At 34.8% G+C, this 14,410-nt stretch overlaps 1 protein-coding gene across 1 annotated transcript in view; it reads right to left on the bottom strand.

Annotated features, from left to right (window-relative positions):
• The window catches only part of Dhc1 (dynein axonemal heavy chain 1), a 176,597-nt gene extending 168,697 nt beyond the window's left edge, over positions 1 to 7,900 (bottom strand). Inside the window, exon 1 of the mRNA XM_081764457.1 lies at positions 7,707 to 7,900. Within this exon, the coding sequence (XP_081620583.1) occupies positions 7,707 to 7,772 (66 nt within the window). The 5' untranslated portion in view covers positions 7,773 to 7,900. The remainder of the gene's footprint in view (positions 1 to 7,706) is intronic.
• Between the last annotated feature and the right edge of the window lie 6,510 nt (positions 7,901 to 14,410).

Here is a 14,410-nt window from a genome sequence, read left to right as displayed (position 1 = left end):
GTTATTATTTAATTGTTTCCTACGATGGCGTCGTTGTAAGGCTCTAAACTGACACGTACTTCTATCATTCAAACATGCTACTCACAGCAGTTGACATAATGTTCACATGGTAAGCGATTGAAGTGGAAGAACGGTGCTCCCCTACTTTTTAAAATTACAGTTTGTGTACTAGCTTTTTTCCCCTCTACAATTGTGCAAAATTACATCCTGATGTAAAGAGAAATTAAACAAAATGTAAGAACTATTTTCTTACTTTCCTTGACTCATTTCGAACATTGCGTGCTATACTATTCGCAGCACATTACAATTTATTATTATTATTGTAATATGGTGTTAAATACATTACAATTAATTATTAATTATAATAGTGAACTATTTTATTCTGTTTTGTTTAATGTAAAAGTCATCCATTGCCCAGGAAGTGCTTACCCCCTCCCCACACACACACACAAACCACTCTTCTAAATCAGCTAGTAACGTAAGCACCGACCACTCCAGAAACAATTTAAAAAATAGAAATAAATTATGAGAAAATAAATTAGGGAAATATAGGAAAGTTCTATGATAAATATGATTCGGGTGAGTGAAATAAAAGAGAAGATGGAGATTGGTCAATCTTCACAGACAGAATTCACTCGTAATTTGGAACACTTGACTCAACCAGTACAAGAGAAGAAGACGTACACGAAAGTCCTGAATAGATGGCAAGGTATCAAATAGGAAAGTTATCGGAGTAACACAAAGAAAGTGAACATATATCCAAGACCGACATTTTCTCTGACTGCTTTGTGCTGGCCGAAATGGATATCCAATTAAATAATATAACCAAGGAGTAAAGCAAGAAACAAGACGTTGGGTTAAAAAAAAAAAAAAAAAAAAAAATTAAAAAAAATAAAAATAAAAAATAAAAATAAAAACAATAAAATAAAATAAAATAAAATAAAATAAAATAAAATAAAATAAAATAAAATAAAATAAAATAAAATAAAAATAAAAATAAATAAATAAATAATACACATGTAAAGACAAAGAAAAGTAAACGCGGAAAAGATAGAGGTAGCTAGTGTTGTGCAGTAGGAGTAAATTCAACTATGCATTCATCAAGTTGCAGAATAAATAATAGAGTAACATGAATAGAAAATGGCGAAGAAACCATGGGCTAGAGAAGGGATTTTGCAGAAAATAAGAGAAAGGAAAGACTGAAAACAGGATAATACAAAAGAAACAAAAAGATGTACTGAAACATAAATCACGAACTTCGAAGACAGAGCAACGGAAGAATTTTACAAACTAAAATGTGAGAATGTCGTAAGGTAGTTAGAAAGAGTAGTAAAATATAACGAAATGTACAGGTACGTGAAATCTATCGAAATTGGAAGGATACAAGGGAACATTAAAATGACAGTAGCATATAAAAATAAAAATACATCAGGATGTGAAACGAAATTTGGGGAGAATGCAAAGAGTACACTGAGAATTTGTATAGAAGCAAGGATAGATCACGTAGCCCAGATGTTGAAGAGGAAAATACAGTTAATTAGGATGATAAAGGATTTATGATTCTTTATTGAATTTGAGAAAGCGATATCTGAGATAAGAAGCGGAAAAGTAGCAGATACAAATAATATACCAATCGAGTTCATTAAAACTATGAATAGAGGTCTGTGTTTATATAAAATATCGTATCCCTATGCGTGTCTTATCTACAGACTTTCTATCTTTATTTGCACTCGCAACATCTTTATCTACATGCGCACCTGCATCCGTAGATATGAGATAAATATATATAAAACTTTTTGTTTTACGTCAATTATGATTTCAATAACATTTTCTAACAACGTTCACTGTACAAGGAAACCACGTCCACTTTTGGTGATTTTGGAAATATTTCATATTTAAGCAGGGGCGGGCAGGGAGGGGCATTTGATCCCCCTGAGTTTGAGATGTATATAGATTTTATCAATAGAATAGTAGTAAATTAGTGAAAAACGCGAAATTTTACTTATATCAAGGGATCTTGCCCCCCCCCCCCCCAAGCAAAATCTGAAATGACGTTCCTGTCTTTAAGCTTTCTATCTTAAGCTCTTTAAAGATTTCTGTCCACAGATTGTAAATAATTCTTACAACTGAATTAGGTACTTGTTTCAAACTCACTGTATCAAATATGAGAGAAGTAAGGAAGAAGGTATTAGAACAGATGACAATTAGTCATTAGAACAGATGACAATTAGTCATCAGTGCCTAGGTAGCAGTATCTGTGAAGACATGAAGCGCGCGTATCAAATAAAAGCAAGAATGGGCGCAATGAGGACTAAGAAGGAAGAAGAGTGTAAGTCTCTCGAAAAGAGTTAAGAAAAAGAAGCTTTCGAGTAGAGTATTATACTCTATTGTAATATCCTATGTGATATTATAAACAAACAGTTCCACGCATCAGTGTTTGCAAATACCACCACGTGGTTCGGCAAGAGGATCTTCCACCAGATGGATCTACAGCCACATGCAGACGACGGCTTCTAGCTCCCACGGAACAGAAGACATCGGAGCAGCAGCGCCACCGCCACCCAAAGGACCCTATAAATTGGATGGACGAAGACAACTCGACACCAGTTTTCTGGTGACCCTCCTCTAGTCTGCTACGGGACTTTTGGAGTAACCTAACCCCAGGCCTCTAGTCTGCTACGGGACTACGCCTATCCTATCTCCTGGCTTAGCCTGCTACGGAGCTCTGTCTGGGAATCCTAACCTCAGCCGCTTAGCCTGCTACGGGGCTCTGTGGAGATCCTATCTGCGACCTTACGGTCAAAGACTACCTATTTCTAACCTTTCATATTAGAGAGATTATTTTGTATAGTATTTTGTGAAAATACTTTTATAGTGGAAGATTTTATAATAAAACTGGTAGTGGGAGTCGATTCCGGACGCTCTTTTATTAAATGCTCTACCTATGAGACAAAGTTTTACACTATAGACAAGGAGTACAGGAAGACGCAAAAGCAGTAGGGAACAATTAGAAATTTTCAAAACATAAGGTGAAGAAAAATAGAGAATACTTTCTGGATTATAAGGAAGTGATGGAAATAGCATAAAGCAGTCTTTCTCAACCTTTTCCACACTGCGGCCCGTTTTTAGAGTCTACAATACATGTAAAGGACTTCTTGCAATATATACGGTTAGTATTTATATTTCTTTCCCATGTTAGTTCATATTATATGTACTGTGTATATAATTTTATCTTTATGCGTGTGGGTATTTTTTCTTTTTCTTTGATGTAGTATAATCATATTAGAGTGGTATGATATCTACTCCGTAATCAAGTGGTCCTAGGTTTTGAACCTGGTGCCGGACACCTTGACTAAAATGTTGCAAATATATAAATAAATCAAATACGAAACAAAACTAAAGTACAATAGCCTACCCATCAGGTATAGAAACAAAGTATTTTTCTGAAAAAAAAAAAAAAAAAATGAAATGTATTTACTTCAACAGGTTAACATGATAGTGAGTATATGACTAATCGAGGTATACAACTTCAGTCAATGTGATGGTTGGTATTGTCTTTCAGGCATTAAGTTGGAAATGTCAGGATTAAAATGACACAAATTGACTTGTAATTATTAATTCGATCATTTAACTTAAAATGGTGTATTTCTCACCACCGTGTGTGTGGGTTTCTCAGATTGGCTTCCAGACCCCCTGAGATCGTCTTGCGGACCCCAGGTTGGGAAAGCCTGGCATAAGGGAAAAGAATAATTTTAGGATTAATTAGGAAGAGAGAGTGGTTGGGATGTTGTTTGAGAAATAACTGTTTCGGACGGATGTGAAAGGAGGTACGATGAAAGAAAAGAATGAGGGACAAAAGAGAGTATAAAAGAGAAACTTTATTTGAAATTCTCAACTATAGTATGTGATACGGAATTCACTTGAAGTTTATTTCTTTTTTTTTTTTTTCTTCTTTTGTTTGTCCCTTTCAGACTAATGTTTAATCTGAAAGAACCACAAGGGTAAATCACGAGGATCACTTGTAGTCCGTGGGCCACAACATGAGAAATGTTGCTTTAATATATTTTGAATTTATTCTTACCTTTCACACATACTCTGTACAAGTAGAAAGCATAACCATCTTTTTAACAATCTATTTGTTTCCCATCATGGTAACTGTAAAAATATTTTTGTTATATGGTATAATCGTTTCTACCATCTTTGATGTGTTCCTTAATATACCTTAAATCTATTCTTACTTTTTTTTTTCGCATATTGCCTACACGCAGAAAATATTACCATCGCCTTCAACAATCTCTGTTTTCCATCACGTGATTGTAAACATTTCTTGCCTTTGTAATCAATTTTATTATTTTTAACGTGTTTCTTAAACATACTTTGAACCTATTCTTACCTTTACAGATACTGCATACACATTGACAGCATTGCCATAATTAAAAAAATATATATCTTTAGTTTTTATCACATGGTTGCAAATGTTTCTTTATTTCATACTCATTTCTACAGATAAGTCTACTTATGAATTTAATGGAAACAGCTCGAGTTGGAAATACGTCAAATGTCTGGATTGACAATGGTCAGGCGGGTACCGCAGTGCCTAGCCTTGTTAGTGTTGTGTTATGGCAAACCGTGTACTACGTGAGAAGTAGTAGAAGTAGCTCAGTGTGCAATGAATTGAGCAGATGATGTCGGATGCCCTCTCTGATTTCTTAAAAGTGCAAATTCTTGATGTTCGGTTATGTTGTGCGAACGTGATGAAAGAGACAAGTATGTAGGGTGTGTCACAAGGGATGATGGCCTATAAACCAGATCAGCAAAGAGGAATAGTGGTCGGATTCTTAGTAACACGTCCCAACGAGTATTAAAACGGGTTGTCACTCAGAACCGTGGTGCGATTTCGATGCAAGTGACAGAAGAACTTAAGCATCACCTCCTACAACTTGTGTTGACAATCATAGTTCGCCGCGGGTTACGAGACAAGAAAATGCAGAATCGGGTTGCACGGGCGAAACAGCTGATAAGGAACCATCACGACAGGCTTTAGCACGACACCAATGGTGCTGTGAGCGTGCAACATAAACCACTGATGACTGGAAAGGTGCGGTATGGTCGGATGAGTCACCATTCACCTTATTTTAAATCACGGACCGTATTTATATGTGGAGGACCCCCAAAGAACCGTATGATCCGCAATGTCTGCGAGCGGCTCTGTGACACTGTGGGCTGCAATATTCTGGTTTCCAGTGGGTCATATGCTGACGCTACCGGTCGTGTTATACCCATGAATATGTCGCCATTATAGGGAACTAATGTTTCCTATGGTCCAGGTATTGTTTCCGAGTAATGATGCCATACTCTAAGATGAAAATGCGCCCATTCACAAAGCTGGAAAGCTGGAACTGTTGCAGCGAAGTCTGAGCAACATCGGGGTAAAGTTGAATACTTCCCCTGGTCCGTCTAATTCCCGAATCTAAACACAATTGAACATCTGTGGTTAATTTTGGATACACGAATCCGATGCAAATTTCCGTCTTCATCTTCTCTCACGAAATTGAGTGATACACTGCACGCAGAATGCTGTAATATTCTACTTGCTACCATTCACGGCCTCTATGACTCCGTTCTACGTTACATCAGAGCTGTTCTGAGGGCGAATGGTGGTCTAACGGTATATTAATCTGATAAGGTACTCCTTTTCTCAGATATTTCCATTAAATTGATATGAAACTTCATTCATACTGACTCTGGAACTATTACTTAAATAGTTAATACTTTGCTGAGCAGAGTATATACTTACATATTAAAATTAAAATAAGTCGTAGCAGTTTCAATAACTTATCTTTATCAGACGTTAACTGGCAGAAATATCTTCATAACATTAAATTATTATTGTTGTATAATTTTAATTGTTTCATCTTATAATTTTAAATTTTTAATATGTAATTTATTTTATTTTTTGTTGTTTTCTTTTTATTTTCATATTTATTTTATAAACAGATTGCATAAATTTAATACATTGTTCGTTTTTTTTTTTTTTTTTTTTTAACAGGTGAAAGACTTTTAGTACATTTAGATGGGAAATATAAAACTCCAATGCCACAATGATATGATGAAGATCCAGAGCAAGAGACTGTAATTTATTAAAATATTTGAAGTAACATTTTAATAATAAAAGAGAAAAGTGAAAATAATAATGATTATAAAAAAGTTATAAAAAACTAACTAACTCTATGGCTTATGGAACCCGGAGGTTCAGTGCCGCGTTCACAAAAGCTCTCCACTGACTTCTATCCTTAGCTAATTGGATCCAGTTTCTACTTTGTATTCCTATCTCTGCGAGATCCATCTTGATATTATCATCCCATCTGCGCCTAGGTCTTCCTAATGGTCGTTTTCCTATGGGTCTACCAGTCAAGACTTTGAAAGCGTTTCTACTTTCTTCCATTCTAGCTACATGACCTGCCCACCTAAGCCTCCTAGACTTGACGACCCTAACAATGTTGGGTAAACCGTATAAACTATGTAGTTCCTCGTTATGAAGCTTCCGCCATTCCCCATTCTCGTTCCTCTTGGGTCCGAATATTCTTCTCAGGATCCTGTTCTCAAATACTTTCAGTCTATGTTCTTCCCTCAGAGTAAGCGACCATGTTTCGCAACCATACAGAACAACAGGCATGATTATCGTTTTATATATTTTAAGCTTCAAATTCCTCGACAGAATTCGCGACGACAAGAGATTTTGAACCGAATAGTAACACGAATTCCCTGCTTTTAGTCGACATTTAATTTCTTCGTGAATATCATTTTTGTCTGTTAATATTGATCCTAAATATTTGAAAGTATCCACTTTATCAAAAGTATTATTTAATATTTTAACGCCTCCACAATTTGCCGTATGCAAGCGTTTAATAATATCTCTGCATTTATTTCTACTGTTCCCCTATCATCCCCTATTAAATTTACATCATCAGCATATGCCATAACCTGGTGAATGACGTTCAACTCTAGGCCCTGGTTGTTATCTTTGATTTTCCTTATGGCGTATTCCAGCACAAAGTTAAATAATAATGGCGACAACGCATCTCCTTGTTTCAGGCCATTTTCGACGTGGAAGCTCGTGGACAAAAATTTTCCTACCCGGACTTTACTTTGGGATTCACTTAAACATATCTAATTAATCTAATTAGCTTTCTCGGTATTCCAAGCTCTGTAAGAACGTTGTATAATGTTTCTCTCCTAACCGAGTCGTAAGCCTTTCTAAAATCAATAAATAGTTGATGTACCGGGGTATTGTATTCCCACTTCTTTTCGAGTATTTGGCGAATGGTAAATATTTGGTCGATAGTTGATCGATTTCGTCTAAATCCGCACTGATAATCTCCAATAATTTCATCTGCGTATAAAAAAGTTATACTAAAAAAATTAAAATAAAACAGTGAGTTATAACAGTACCTTATTTTTACATATTAAAATTTAAAAATTATAAAATGAAATAATTAAAATTATACAACAATAATAACTTAACGTTACAAAAATATTTCTGCCAGTTAACGTCTGATGAAGATAAGTTATTGAAACTGCCACGACTTATTTTAATTTTAATAAAAGAGTATATACTCTGGTCAGAAAAGTATTGATTATCTAAATTAATATGTATATCAACTATCTTTAGAATGTTCCTTAATATACCTTGAACCTGATCTTACTTTCTTTACATACTGCGTACATGTAGAGAGCATTGCCATCGTTTTAACAATCTCTTTGTTTTCCATCACGTGGTTGTAAAAGTTTCTCTGTTGAACAGGAAAGCTAGGTTTTTCTTCTGACGTTGCTCGGTAGAACCTTCGACGTCTCCTTTTGGCGTCATCCTTCTTCTTGTGGCCAGCCTGTCGACGAAGTTTAGAGGCAAAGTCATGGATAGCTGGTCTTGCAGCTGCAATTTTCTTCCACCCAGACTTCTCGCAGTGGAACAAGTTCACCATACAGCACACATAACGCAGATGGAAGGACAGACAAGGAAGAAGAGGAAAAGATAGAGAAAGAGAAGAATTGAAGAACGGCGACAATTACACGAAGCGTCAATACAAAAGAGAAGAAGAAAGAAAGAGATGAATGGACAGAACAAGGAAGATAATACATTTAAAAGCTGAACACAAATTAAAATATTTAATAGTAAAAGTGCGTTTGATATACCGCATTTGCCGACATGTAAATCGAACGACGTATAAAACACGCCTTTAAGGAAAAAGTATTCTCGCTTCATATTATAAAGATTATTCTTTTTAAATATCAAGTGATACTTTTAGCAAGGACTACACAGAAAAAAAAAAAAAACTTGAAACAGCACGAAATGACTATCACTTTAGAGCGTTACGTGTGTGTATTAATTCAACACTAGTGATATCGCCTTCTGAGCATATCAGAAAGGTAACTCTTTACTGGTTGTAAGTATTTGCATTGGTTTTTATTGTTTAGTATGAGCAAAGTTTTATGCAGTATATTTGGCATTTATGCCAAGTAACGAATAACATTTTGTCTTCTGTAATCAGCCACAATAATAGTTTTGTAAACCTGTGAATTGTCTGCCAACAGTTACATAAATAGTAATTCTGCCATTTGTTCTCCTTATCTGTTAGTCTTATGTCTTAGCACGTAAGAATAGAAGATGAACTAACTGCTACTCATGTAAATGTTGTCAAACAATTCGTAAATTTAGAAAAATATTATTGTGACTGATTACAGAAAGCATAGAACGTTATTCATTAAGCTGTTTCCTGTTCAGTAAACATGAAGAAAAGCAGTTGTAGACGTACTCTTTATGCCATAATTGTAAAGTGTTTGTAATAAAGCCTCGTGATTCACGTTATGTAAAGCTTCAGAAAAATGGATGAATAAGCCTATTGCATATTCCTTATCATTTAATGTGTTGGAGACTTGCACCAAAACAACCGAAAACCGCAGTGTCTGTTGATTTAGATTTTTGAAACCGTGTTGAAGGGGCGAGATAATATTATAGGACTGCAAAAGGCTATTTAATCGTGATAGTGCAGCATATCGAGCATAAAACTTTCGAGAATACAGAGAGAACAGATATCGGCCGGTAATTTTTTACATCATCAGTATTGCCCTTTTTGTGAAGCGGTATAACTTTCGCCATCTTTAGTTTATTAGGAATACAACTAGTGAACTCTCTTCTCTTCTAAAAAAAAAAAAATCTTTCGGATTCGCAGTCCGCAGGTGTAGATGAAATCCCATTGGCTGTTATTAAAAACTGTATTCAGCTTTTTTTGCAGCCATTGTGTTACGTAATAAACTACTCATTCGAAAGTGGTATATTTCTTGACAAATTGCTGAAAACTCTATCAATAAAGAACGGTTCTCTACTTTTAATTATTTGTGTTCAGCAAAATTCTTAGCATTAATTATTCAAGATAGACTTGTCTTGAAATAACATATTTTAAGCTCAAACAATAAATTATTCAGTCTAAATTTTGCTTTATATAGACAAAAAGGCACCGTCTCTCCACATACCTTGCTTTTATTACACTGTGGTAAGATATATTCACTTCTCAGTTTTGGAGTTATTTTTTGGGAAGCATTGCACCTTGCCTTATACATCTTCCGCATACAGAAAAAAAGCCACACGTACTATTTTTAACGTGAAACCAAAATAATCTTGTAAAGAAATATTTAAACTCCATAGAATTCTAACGCTCCTATCTCTGTACATATAGAAAAGCATTATCTTTACTAAGACTAATTGGCATTCCTTTACAGTTACATCTTCTATACATTCACATAATACAAGGCTAACTACGGATGTTTATGTCTCGCAACAAAATTATAGCTCAACTGGAAACAGTGTGTACCCTGTGTGTACAAGATTGTATAATCACTTACCCCAGCATTTTAAAAACATTAATAAAACAAAGATGTTTAAGAATGAAGAGTTAAAATTTCTTGTAGATAAAGCCTATTATAGCGTTTCTGAATATCTAGAGTGTAATTCTTAAACTATGTATATATTTAGGTGTATTCTTTGCTACTATTATTTTTGTTATCAATTGTAATCTAACTTTTTTTTTAGTGTCTTATTTTACTTTTTACTTTTTTAGTTTTTATTATTATCTTTGTCTGTAATTTGATGTATTATTTTCTGACGTGTCCTATGTACCTGGTTTTCTCCAACCTCTATGTACAGAAAAGATGAAAATAAACTAAACTTAACTAAACTAAGCTACTTGGTATAAATGCCAAATATGCTGCATAAAGCTTTGCTTATACCAAGCAATAAAAACCAATGCAAATTCTCACAGTAACTAGTTATTTCTGATATGTTCGGAAGGCGATTTCCTTGATGTTGAGTTAACACACAAGTATCTAAAGTGGCTAAGTAGCTAAAGTGGTAGTCATTTTGTGTTAATTCACCACCTCATTTTTTTGCTGTGTACGAATGGGGTTACGAATGCTTAACTAAACTGCAGAATTGATGCACATTTGGGAATGCCTTTAATGTAAGCGCGCCCAGTGAAAAGAATACATACTGTGAAATATTAAACAGAGATTTTATATCCAAGTTATACGTACTGAGTCATTGAACGGTGCGTAACTGGAATACTGTTGCGTACGCTATCTTACTTCCGCGTCTAGCAGAATATAATAACTAAATTTCTAAAAATTCGATGTTAATTGCATTTAATATCATATTATTAGTAGTAAATCTAGTTATGTTTCTCAATGAGGTTTTAATATTAACAAAGTTTAAAATGTCAGAAATACTTATGTTTCATATTTTTGATAAGATTTATCATAAACTATCTTCGATTTTCTAACACAATGGAAGTCATATTACACAGTAAGGCAGGCATCAACCAACTTAGGATACTGAAATTGAAATAACCCAAATCTCGGCGTTTGAGACGCACTTTTTTTTTTACTAATTTTCAAAGGGGAAAAAATGAAGGTAAATGTCTAATATAGTAAGGTAAGGCGTCTAATAAGCAGGCAAATACGGTAAAACTTCTTAAAGTGTGTGTTTTTCTTTTTTTTAATCATTAATATCATATTTCTATATCGGCCAGATTCAGTGCTCTTCAAATGTTAACGTTATGAAACAAATCAGGTGAAAAAAGCTAGAATTTTCGGAAATATTCGTGAATGTATATATTATATATATAAAATTAGTTTAAACCAGAGTGTTTCAATCTTCAATCTGAGGATATTTTTTTAACCTATCCAGGACAATAAATCTGACTCCGATCAGTAACATTATCATTAATTCAGCTTTAAAGACGCTTAGACGAGAACAATTTCTATTTTATAAAGTTTATATTTTATTTTTTAAGTTTCACGTATGAAGTTATTGATTCCATATTTAATAATAATACCCAAGTGAGCCAATTAGAAAAGGCGCCTGAGGCTGTAGAAAATAAATGAATAACAAGTAGAATCAACTTACCTCGGTTATTCAAAATAGGAACCTTCTTAGTTCAAATATCGCTTTACACATTTCAGTAAGTCATGGAATGACTTCTTTAAATCCTGGACTATAATAGTGCTCAAGCCCCTTGTCACTACTTACTGGATCATTGGAACATCGTCAAAAGATCAACACTTCAGTGGTACTTTTAATTTGAGGAAAATAAAGTTATCGCAGGGGGCAAATCTGCCGAGTATGCGCGGTGTGGTGACACACAAAAACTTTTAGGGCAAAAACCACAGCTCTTTTTCAGCCATTTTCTGGTCCTCCATTAAGGACTCGAGCACAAGACGTGCACAGAGTTACCGTTTCTCTAAAACTCTCCGTTATTATTTGGCGAACAGTCTCCTTATTCACCTACACGAGATTTGATATTTGCTCTGACACTTGCATTTTGGTAATCCAAAATGAATTCCGAATGTTATCAATTATTTCAGTTGCTCTGACAGATCGGCTTAGACCTCGGAACTCGCCATCTTTCACAGACTCCCTACCAGCACAGATCCTCTTAATCCATTAATACCTCAACAATGAGAAAGGCAATTGTCTTCATAAATCTTTTCAACATCTCAAATGTTTCCATCGGAGTTTCCCCTAAGGAAACACAGAACTTGATATTTACTCTTTATCCATTGTTGAAACTGTGAACAAATATCATAAGCCCAGTCTGTACGTAGCCGCGCAACGCGATACACTGGCGACCGGCCTAACTGGAAATTTCTGCACGTGTTCCGATCACATGCAAGATGCACGTGTTCGGGCAACGAAAAACTTCCCTGCCAAAATCAACTTCACATCAAAAACTCAGTCTCGTTTCCTGATTGCCGGACTGTTAATAATATTTCTTAAAAATAATAATTTTTATCTTCTATTCCAGTGTTAAATTCATCTTTCGCGTTAGCTATGGCTTTCGGAGTATAAAAGGTGCCAAACCTGATGATTGTTACCTCAGAAATGTTGCTCTGTAAATTAGAATTTGTTTCAGAATAATATACTTACAGTTGTCCGAACCTCGCGGAGCTTTATAACTGTTCAAGGTAGTTCTTAGCAACACCCATGTCGATTCTTGAAAATCAACTTCGAAAGCAGTCCTTCTAATTCTATGAAGACACATCAACATGATAACATCAAATTTGATTCCCTTGAGTCATTCCTTAAGGCCGGGTAGCAGAAAGTACTTGCATGCTGCCAACTTCGGCGAACATGAATGATGCGATAATACTTTCATTTAGTTTCCAGTCAAGATGATAACTGTCATAATAGTCGTATGAGAGATGGTGTTGTCGGGGTGAAGCAGGATTTCACGATGCCTTGCCTTTGCGCAATTCCCTGAGGATGTAAGGAAGGCAAATTTTTGTACACTAAACTGTAGTCTCTACATTCCTTTGTGTTTTAATTGAAACCTTTCACCAGACTTGATCTTGAAAATGATAATAATAACAATAATAAAACCCATCTTCTTTCCCACACCCCGTGGAAGTCACAGCGGACCTTTCGTGATCTCTGACTTTAATCATGAATATAGACATTGATTAGTGTTTACTTTAGGATCAAAATGATAGTATGTCTATGTTTCATTGTCTGTGACTACGTTTTGATGTTACACCATTAAACTCACCCGGTACGCCAACAGATCCTAGTTTGCTTTTGTGTCTCTGTCAACACGCGTGGCAACCAGCAGATAACATATCTTTTAGCTGTAAATGTTCATAGATTATTATCATGACCAATGTTGTCGATCCATCTTCAGTTCTTCGTCTAATTTCTAAGCGTTTGATCTTAGATTTTCTCGTGATACCCAGTTTGGGCATTGTAAGCCTTCCACTCCTAGATTTATCATACAGTGTCTATAGTTTCCAAATTCTCGAAAGCAGTTATTGCTTTCGAAGGTATACCGCTTACAAATCCTTGTCGCAAACATCTTCGACAATCATTTGCGTCTAAAACCACTTTGAAATTAGAGATTACCACACGAAACTGGTCTCAACTCAGCACCATGATGACTGTATTTCTGACCCTGCCTGACACGGATGTTCCTTGTCCGTGCATCAATAAACTTGTCCGGACAGAAATAGATTCCGTAAAATTTGAGTCTACGAATGCTTTTCAAGTAGAAATATGTATTATTACTTTATGATGATGTTGGTCATAGACCCTTGAATTGGATATTCGGTTAATAGATTGACTCCTTCAAATTGAAATTGAAAATAAGATAATTAATTGTATGAGTATATTGTTTGGTTTAGAAAATATTATGTTACTGATATTTGACGAAAGTTTCTAATCTCTTTAAAGAGGCTAAATCCATTTCTAAAAAAAACAGGCGACGCCACTTATGACGAATATCTACAACAAACATGTATTGAAGCATGTGCAAAAGAATTGAAATAAGTAAAACAAACATTGAAAAACATCTTCATTTTCTTCATTTTTAAAAAAATTCATAACGTTTTTTCTTCTTACTTTCTACAGCCTTTCGAGCATCAGAAGATTGAAAACCCCTGGCTTAAACTATTATTTAATGAATATTAAACCTTAATAATGACTAAATGCTAAAGAAGAGGAACTGATCTTCGATATTCCTTATGCTCCTTTAACTATTTGGTTCATGTTCGCTTTGCTTTAGTAATTCAAAATACTAATAACACATAGTGTCTGAGCAAAGTACGTTTTTATTAAAACATGTAACAGTTTTGCTAACTAACTAAACCTAAGCTAAAGGTTTAGTTTGTGGGTGAAATTGTTACACATCGATATTTTAATAAGAACATTGAGCTTTGCTCAGAGACTATGTGTTACTTATACTCCTTGTGAACCAGTATATGTTTTCATAAAAAAAGGAATTATGTGCTTTGTTCAGAGACTATGTGTTACTTAGGCTTCTTTTAAACGAATATACGTTTTCACAACAAAAGGAATTATGTGCTTTGC

This window comes from Thermobia domestica, chromosome 7 (assembly GCF_964235325.1).
Source record: "Thermobia domestica chromosome 7, izTheDome1.hap1.1, whole genome shotgun sequence".
NCBI classification, from domain to species: domain Eukaryota; kingdom Metazoa; phylum Arthropoda; class Insecta; order Zygentoma; family Lepismatidae; genus Thermobia; species Thermobia domestica.
Note: the sequence above shows the minus strand (reverse complement) of the source record. Positions and strands in the feature narration are given on the sequence as shown.